Source organism: Falco naumanni, chromosome 1 (genome assembly GCF_017639655.2).
Source record: "Falco naumanni isolate bFalNau1 chromosome 1, bFalNau1.pat, whole genome shotgun sequence".
In the NCBI taxonomy this organism is placed as follows: domain Eukaryota; kingdom Metazoa; phylum Chordata; class Aves; order Falconiformes; family Falconidae; genus Falco; species Falco naumanni.
Window position 1 is genome coordinate 26289562 of NC_054054.1, and position 8692 is coordinate 26298253.

The following is an 8692-nucleotide window of genomic DNA, read 5'->3' on the forward strand; positions in this document are numbered from 1 at the left end:
CTTTTCAGTTTCTTGGGCCCTGCCAGCGAGAGGGCTGGAGGGGCACAGGACATTGGAAGGGGACACAGCCAGGACAGGTGACCCAAGCTAGCCAAAGGGATATTCCATACCATATGACGTCATGCTGAGTATATAAACTGGGGAAAGAAGAAGGAAAGGGGGGGACATCTGACATTATGGCATTTGTCACCTGATGGAGCCCTGCTTTCCTGGGGATGGCTGAACACCTGCCTGCCGATGGGAAGCAGTGAATTAATTCCTTGTTTTGCGCTGCCTGCATGCATGGCTTTTTCTTCACCTATTAAATTGTTCTTATCTCAACCCTCAAGTTTTATATTCTTTTCCAGTTCTCCAGATCCTTCTGGGTGATGGGGGGAGTGAGCGAGCAGCTCCATGGTGCTTGGTTGCAGGTCAGGGATAAACCACAACAGTGGCTGTACTTTATACACGCAGCAGAACACACTCTCTGCAGATGGCTCTATTTTGGCAAGCTTCTTTGAATTGAAGTATAAGGTTAGCTTATGTGACCGAGGCAAAAAATGCATGAATGTCTCGCTAGGTTAAATGTCTCTGTGCAATAAAGGAATAGTCCATGCTCCACCAGACGAGCAAGCACAGTAAAGTACAGTTGGTCAGATACCAGGTGCTTAACTGTCCTATTTTTCCACCTTCATTCATATGATCTTCTTTAGCTCCAACAGGTGTTTCACCTAAGCAGAGTCAGCAGGGCTAGTCCCGGCTGTGGATGTCGGTCAAATGCTGCAGAAGCAGGTCCACAGAAACCTGAAATTCTGCTGGCCAGCATACAGTTGGACAAAAGAGAATGCGAACAACAGTGCACCATCTGGATTACATCTGTAAATGTATCCACTTCTCCAAACAACTTTATTTTCAAAACTAGTAGCAAAACTGAGCCCCAAATGTGAATGCACAGATCTCTGTTTACCACTTAGCGGACAGTTTCCAGCTAAACTTCACAGGGGGAAACATGTATGTCTAAAATGGGATATAACCCTTGTGAGAAATCTTTTCTGTCTGGGTGTTATTTTTATTCTATGTATTTATGATAGGATTGAGTGTACTGTGGTTAACAGTGACTTCTGTTTCCAGAGTTATTCACATAGCACTGTTCATAGTCACAAAATATTTGGTAATCTGGGGGCTTTGATGCTATGGTGTGGGTTTCCTTATATCCACAGCTTTATTATGCAGTAAAAACCAACAAGAACTCTGTGCAAACAATCAGAAGCCTAAGGCTTTCAAAACAAAAAGACTTCCCTACTTTGAACTAACTGCTAGGAATCAATTAGTTTCCTGACATTTGTGAATTAGCAAGCAAGGGGGAAAACATCTCTGCAAGTCAAAAACGCACATAAAAAACCCAAGGCCATAATATCCCATAATCACACACCCATCCCCAAAACTGCACTGTACTTAGCATCCTCATCTGTTTGGAACAATGGGAGTTAGACATTCTAAGTCATTTTCCTCAGTTGACTTCTTCAATATTTAAAAGGATAGCTGTTCCAGCTGCACCTATCCATTCTTACCTGCGTACATATGGTCACAGTTACTAACATCTCCTTCTTCATTCTCCTTATAAACAGTAAGGGTAGTAATTTCCTTGCCCCTACCACGCTCACAAAAGCATCAGCAAACCCTGCATTAAAGAAAAGTCCCACAAAAGGAACTCACTAGAACTCAAGAAAGCTCTTGCTATGCTTTAAATGAGACTTCTGAGAAAAATGCAGTTCTTTCCATGGCTTTAAACGTGCCACAGACATGCAATGAAAAAGGCACTTGTGTTTCTGTGGCAGGGTTCCAGAGTTCTGCCCAAGCATTCCAAGTGTTCTGTATGCTATCAGTGCTGACTCTTCGTGCTTGATAAGGAATAGGCCACTGATGGGGATTAAGGGCCTATTGAAATGGAGAGAAAGGATGTCATTGACTCCAGGAGCACTCAGAACAGGCTTAAGTGTCCTCTCCTGACCTCTCTCAGGCCATCTGGAAAAATGGCTCATAACCTTCTCTCTCCCTGAAGACAGCAGATCCAAGTCCGGGCGGAGGGAAGTGAAAACTTGGCCATTCTCAAGTTCAGATGACTTCTTTAAATGCTATAACAGGAGGGGCTTAAAATTGGGGGTTTTGACATCCTATTTCTAGGATGTCATCATACATTTCTGCAGCGTGACACATCTGTCTGTTTACAGGTCTCTTCAGTAAGTCTTGTACTTGCTATTATGTATTATTTTTTAAAAAAACCCACAAAACAAAACCAAAACCACACAGTAAACCAACTGACTATCGCAGACTATGTTTTGTACTGACCCTGCTAAAAGCAGCAAGAAAGGAAGGACTACCCCACGTCCATCCCACCACAGCTCATTAAAATGATTCCTAAATGTTTTAGCCACATGTCCAAAATCCCAAAAGTTGTGCAGCATGGCTAGCTACTGGACAGAAGGGGGAGAGAGAGAGGGGGGAGGTCGCGTTGTTTTTGACAAGGCTGAAAGTATACTGAAGGACTCTGACCACAGTGCAACTGTCCTCTGCTGAAAGCGCTGATTCCACAGTACAGTTTTCCAATTCCTGTGATTTCAGTAGATAATTTTGCAACAATCTCTTCTCCACCTGGTTTTCTCCTTCTGTTTCCCCCACCTATCCTTGACCTATCCTAGCTGCTAATTCTTATCTGCTTTAGAAACCAGAGTGACCTCTGAAAACATCAACTGAAAGGAAGGCACATCCATACATCATCACAGTGCCAGAACGATCTCACACCTTTCAAGTGGCACCAGCTCCGCCATCCAAAACCGATCTTGAAGTCATGATTTGAAAATGCAAAATGAAATATCTACCTTACATGAGACTATGGAGAACCTTAATTTACCATTGTATTCTTTACCTAGACAGGAAAAAATACCAAAGACAGCTACAGATGTTGCTTTACAAACATAAAAGCAAGAATAATTTCTCCTGCTGTGCCAAGAAGATGAAGTCTCACACAGAGATGAAAACATTACTTGTAACTGTTCTGCAAAGTGGTGGCAGAGTTCACACCAAGAATTTATTTCCCATCATTCCTCTCCTTCATTTTTACTAGGCTATCCATCAATATGTTCACAAAATTAAATCCAGCTCTGCAGAGAGGCTTCATGACTGGCCACCACTTAAAAGTATCAGTTATTGTTCCGTATCTGTTACTGTTTCTCTGATTCAATAAGAGCCCTTGCCCGGGAGGAGGAAGAAGGAGAATTAAAAAAGCAGTGCACTAACCTGTCTCCAGTTAATGGCATAATGATGTGTGCTTGGGTGGAAAACACGATAAACGATAATCTCATCTTGGGGCTTTTAAAAAAATGAAAGAGGAAAAAAAACAAAACACTTTTTAGACAAATGAAAAGAAATGTACAGATGCACAGCATTCCATTCACTTATTCATGCTTCATCAGTATCATAGTCCTCCAACTTCCAAAGAACATACTTTTGAACTACAAATCTAAAATGAGAGAGGAATGAAAGGATTTCTGCCCATCTACTCCTTACCCAGATGCTTTGAGAATGATGCAGTGCAATTACTATTCTTCCTAGCCTGACAAGACTCCAGATCAGACATGTTAAGATCTCATGTGACCCAACTGAAAGTGAACTTCATAGGTCGTAACCTACCAAAGTACAGAAGGTAATGCATCCTTTTATATTTTCATGGGTACTGGTATAAAAATAAGCCGGGGACATAGACTCTGGGTACACTCTTGCTCCAGGGTGCTAGGCATGGACACATTCAAAAGTCAATTTCCCCTATTTAAAGGCTGATCCTGACAATTGTAAATTTCAAGCTGTGCTTTTTGGTCATAAAAGAAACAGTGCCTTCTGACTGACTCATCTCTAAAAAAGCTGCATGACAAACTCTTTCAGAACAAGTATGTTTTTCATTTGGTGATATAACAGGTGTGACGCTTAAGATCAACTTCCATAAAACTATGTGGGGAAATGTCATTATGACATGCAATACTGTAAAAATTTATTTTATGAAGGTATTCAATGTTTTTTGAGAAAGCCCACCTGTCTCTTGCAACAAGATTACAAGGAATTGTATCCAACTATATTTATCCAACTATCAGTGGAAAATGCATTAGAACTGATACTCTGAAAGCCCAAAACAGTAATTTCCCCAAGGCAAGTTGTAACAACATCTCTCCTACCTGCTTTTAGTTTTTATTCATGGCAATGTCAATATATTCAGTAATTTTATAATTCACAGTCTATGTGTATGAGCATTAATTAATCAGGTTAATGTTAGTAAAGACGCAACGCTTGTAAAGATGAATGACTGTACATTTTCAGTTCACTTCTGTTGATAAAGCAACTTAAAATTATTGACGTCATGGAAATTAAGTACTGGGCTAGTATTTGCACAGAACTGCACAGATCTTGGATTTAAGATTCAGTCTTGCAGTCTGTTCATTCAGGCTCTCAATACAAAAATCTGAATGTTCTAAATTAAATTATACTCTAAACCATGGGATTATCAATCTTCTTAGTTGCTGCAAGCAGCTGCCAAACTAAAAGCAAGTACTTGCAATCACAGTCTCTGGTATTCATGTCACCACCTAATCCAGGTAAGGTAAGACTCCCCTATTTGAGATGCAACTCTCTGTGCATAATAACCTTGAAGTTACGATTTAGCTAACTTGTCTTTAGGACAACCACAAAACTATCCTCTTCACAAGACATCCTGTTTCTGTTCCCCTCTCCAAGCACTCGGACACTGTGACAAGGGAGGAGGATTGTATGAACACACCCATTGACATGATCGCCCTGCCAGGGGCAGCCCTTTCAGAACCAAAATAATCAGTATGCAGCGCTATTAGTGCAACACGCAGTTACAGGCAAGTCCAACTGCAGCGCAGACACACCATCATGAATTAATTCTTCAGGTGAAGCACCAAAGGAAACTGCTACCAATTGTGGTTCCTTGCCTTCCTCCCACAACTACTCTTCAATTTAAGAAAGGGCAAAATAACTCTGTGCCCTATTCTGAAAGTGTACTGAGGCCTGAAGGCAGGACAAAGCCTCATCAGCCTTCAGGGGCACTCCAGCCCCACTGGGGAAACACAGAGGGAGATACACCGTTCAGGCTCCCACAAGAGCCCAACAGCTGTCATGCTGTGAAGGGTCTGCGCCACATAAGGCTGAGCGCTCAGCGCCCAGATGCCGAGCGAGATGCCTGCAGGTTGGGCTGTCTGGCTCTGTGCCATAATTGATCCTCCTTTGGTGCTGTGAAAGGTCAGCAGAGTGGCCAGCCAACTCAATAGCTTTATTTCAGATAATGCAGCCAGACCACTACAAAACAACTGTTGCAAAAGGGAGCATCGCTTGGCTGTAAAAAAATGATGAACTGAAAGACCTATACTGAACAAGCACCACCCTTTCAGTGGGGTAAATGTGGTTTTTTACCACTCACTGAAAAGAAGTGCTGCTCTGGTATCCACAGGCTCTTTTTCTTTTATTGTTCTAGAGCTTACAAAATAACTCTCCAAAGCTTGTGTCACCCACTTGGTTTACAGAAGATTTGCTTTTCACAAGATGAATGTAAGCAATATTTAATTATGCAAGCCTAACTGTATCCCTTTATTAGCAAGGCAAGGTTTTAATTGCCCACTGCACTTCATTTTCCTTTCCAAAAACTACCACAGCATCTATGTCTCTGTCTTTTGGGGACTTCCTTTGTTTTATTCTGTTTTCTCAGTGTGGTTTTTTTAAAAGCAAATTGCTGCATCACAGTAATCCTCCTCACAGAGTACAGTCAGCCAGTATTTACATGAGCCATTTCTGTGGCAGCAATACTTGCCAGACAATACTGCTAGCCAGTCGCAAAGTTGATTACACATATGTACAACAAAATATACCGTTAACATGGCATAATCTTTCTGTACTCTTGAGCTTGAAAGATGCTCCCTTCCTTTTGCCCTGTACCATGTATTTACATATATACAGACATGCATTCAGACTATTTTATAGAGAGCTCTAAAAGCAATACACAAAAAGCACTTCCATCAGAAATCAGGCACGTGGCTTATGAAAGAAAAGTTTTAAAAAATCATCAAATCACATCTGAGAGTAGTTTCAGAGATCAAGTATCTAAAGATGCATACTACCACCTTTTTACTGAGCTCCAGACATGAGAAAATGAAGTAAAAGTTTCCAGTATTTTCCAGCAATCTGGGCACTAGAAGCCAAACTCTTAACATGTTTATGAAACGTATCTACTGAGCTTATAGAAGTCTTTTCAACGTATCCCAGTATTATAAATGTCACAAGCAGCAAAACGCACCTCACAAATCTCTCCGTCAGCTGATTTACAAAATCAAATATTTCATGCCAGTTCTGTGCTACACTCCCAGACCTGAAAAGAAAACAAAAGCACGTTAGTAGGCCTTATTTAAGGAAGCCCGGCAAGGAAGGGTGACCATTTCAATGCGAAACCAGACAATACAGGACTAGTTGCTCTTCTAATTATTTCAAGTTACCGCCAACCCCGGCTCACGGTGGCACTCCCCTGTGATTTTTGACATGTTTTGTCGCGCGAAGGCATTAAACAGCACCGCGAAGTGAAAGACGCGTAAGGGCTCCCGCCGCCAGGCCCAGCGGCACCGGCTGCCCCTGCCCCGCTCCGGGCGCGTGCGGCCGCGCCGGCGGCACCACAACAACGCGGGCAGCAGCAGCTGCCGGGGGGAGGGGCGGCAGACGCCGCCGGTCGCTCGGGCCGCCTCAGCACCGCGCTCCCCGGTGCCCTCGGTCAAGAGCGGCGCCCTCGCTAAAATCCTCGCAAGTTTCCACGCAAGCGGGTGGGAGGGGGCGGGTGTCAAAACCACCCCGACCCACAACCCCGACGCCCCCCCCAACCCCCCCCCGCCACAGCGAGAGCCTAAAACTTTCCTTCCCGCTGCCGCACCGACCCCTGCCCGCGCCCCCCCCTCCCCGCGCAGCGCGGCGGCGGCAGGCGGCCGTTAGCCCGGGGCGGCCGTTGGCCCGGGGCGGCCCCTCAGCCCCGCGGTGGCTCCGAGGGGTGCGCACGGCCGGAACAAAAGCCGCGCCCGGAGCAAAGCGGCGGCGGCGGCGCCGTCCCCGTCCCCCCGCGCTCCCCTTACTTGTCCAGCACGAAGTACATGTCGAAGGCGCTGTGGCACGACGGCCCCTCCGGGGCGGCGGCGGGCAGCAACAGCAGCAGCAGCAGCAGCAGCGGCGGCGGCGGCGGCGCCGGGCCGCGCGGACCGAGGCGCCTCCGGGGCACGGGCCCCGCCATGGGGCCTCAGAATGGCGGGACGCGGCGGCGAGGGCAGGCGGGGGCCCGGCGCTGCCGTCCTGCCGCTCAGCGGGCGCGGGCGGTGCTGAAATGGCCGCCCCTCGCCCGTCGCCGCGGCTCGCCCGGCCCGGCCCGGCCCGACCCTCCCCGCCCGTCAGCGGCGGCGGCGGTGCCTGAGGCGGGGGCCGGGGCCGGGCGGGCTCGGCGCGCCCCTCTGCGCCTGTGTGGCGCGGCCCGCCTCCCTCACCCGCCCGGCCTCGGCGGCCACCCGCAACTTAGGCAATGGCGACCCCGCGCCGCCCCCCCGCCCCGCTCCCCCGCCGCAGGCGCCTCCCCGTCAGGCGGCGGTCTCGCCGGCGGCCCGCGGCTGACCCGGGGTTCGGGTCCCCGGCGGCCGGGTCCGGCGGGAGCCTCCCCTCGCCCTCCGCGAAGGCCCCGGCCCGGCGGCGGGGCAGGCTCCCGACGCGGAGGCCGCTTCTCGCCGTGTGGCAGCCGCTGCCGCGGGGTTGGGGCTGCGTGGGGCAGCGGCTCAGAGCCGGGCGGGGAGAGGCTACGGCCCCTGAGGTGCGAAAGGCCGCCGTGCCGCGCCGTGCCGCGGGCTGCAGCCCACCCGTGGAGCGGTCGCCGGGGCAGCGGCAGCGTCCCCTGCCCCGCCCTGCCCTGCCCTGCCCTGCCCCGGTTCAGCTTGGGTTGTGCGAAGTTCGCAAGCCGGCAAGAGCTGACAGAACTGTTTGCGAGGTGCTACGTGTACGTTATTCCACGCTGACAATGAAGACGCGTAATTAAAACGAAACCCGTGGCTCCCTAAGCGTTTCGTACTTCGGGGGGGCAGGCAGCTTGCCTTTACGTTCCTCTAAGCCGCTTCCTCGCTGGGGTTTGGTACTCAAACTGTCCGTGAAGTCAGTGTGTGTCGAGTACCACTCTGAGGAGATTGAACCGGGAGCCTCCTGGGGTCCTTTTTTTAAATTATTTTTAAATAACTCTTAGGGTTCTTTGCCAGGGGTGCTGAACGTTGGACGTTGTTCTAAATCAGCAGCCATCTAAAAGCTGTTGCACCCCGTGTTTCAGCCATTTTCTCAGTGTTGGAAACTGGCTACAATAGATCCAAACTGTTGCTCTGGGGCTGTGCACGTGGTAACTGCCAAAACGCACTGATTTACAATAGTCTCTGCAAAACTAAATATAGAGCAGACATTTGGTTTGAAGCATAATCTGGATCCTTCACAGTGAACATGAGGCACTGTGGAAAGCATCACTTTGTGCTGCAAGAATATTATCTTTCAGATTTTTCCATCTGTGGTTTCAGATTTTCACAGGAAGTTCAAATGTGCCTAATAATCTTAAAATATTATCTGAAGGCTAAAAAGATGCATGAATTTTCAG

At 47.9% G+C, this 8692-nt stretch overlaps 1 protein-coding gene across 1 annotated transcript in view; it reads right to left on the reverse strand.

Annotated features, from left to right (window-relative positions):
• Positions 1–7437, reverse strand: part of ANTXR2 (ANTXR cell adhesion molecule 2) — a 120232-nt gene extending 112795 nt beyond the window's left edge. The window contains exons 1-3 of the mRNA XM_040586928.1: positions 7155–7437; positions 6338–6409; positions 3277–3348 (exon numbers count right to left, since the gene is read on the reverse strand). Of these exons, the coding sequence (XP_040442862.1) occupies positions 3277–3348; positions 6338–6409; positions 7155–7309 (299 nt within the window). The 5' untranslated portion in view covers positions 7310–7437. The remainder of the gene's footprint in view (positions 1–3276; positions 3349–6337; positions 6410–7154) is intronic.
• Positions 7438–8692: the final 1255 nt, after the last annotated feature.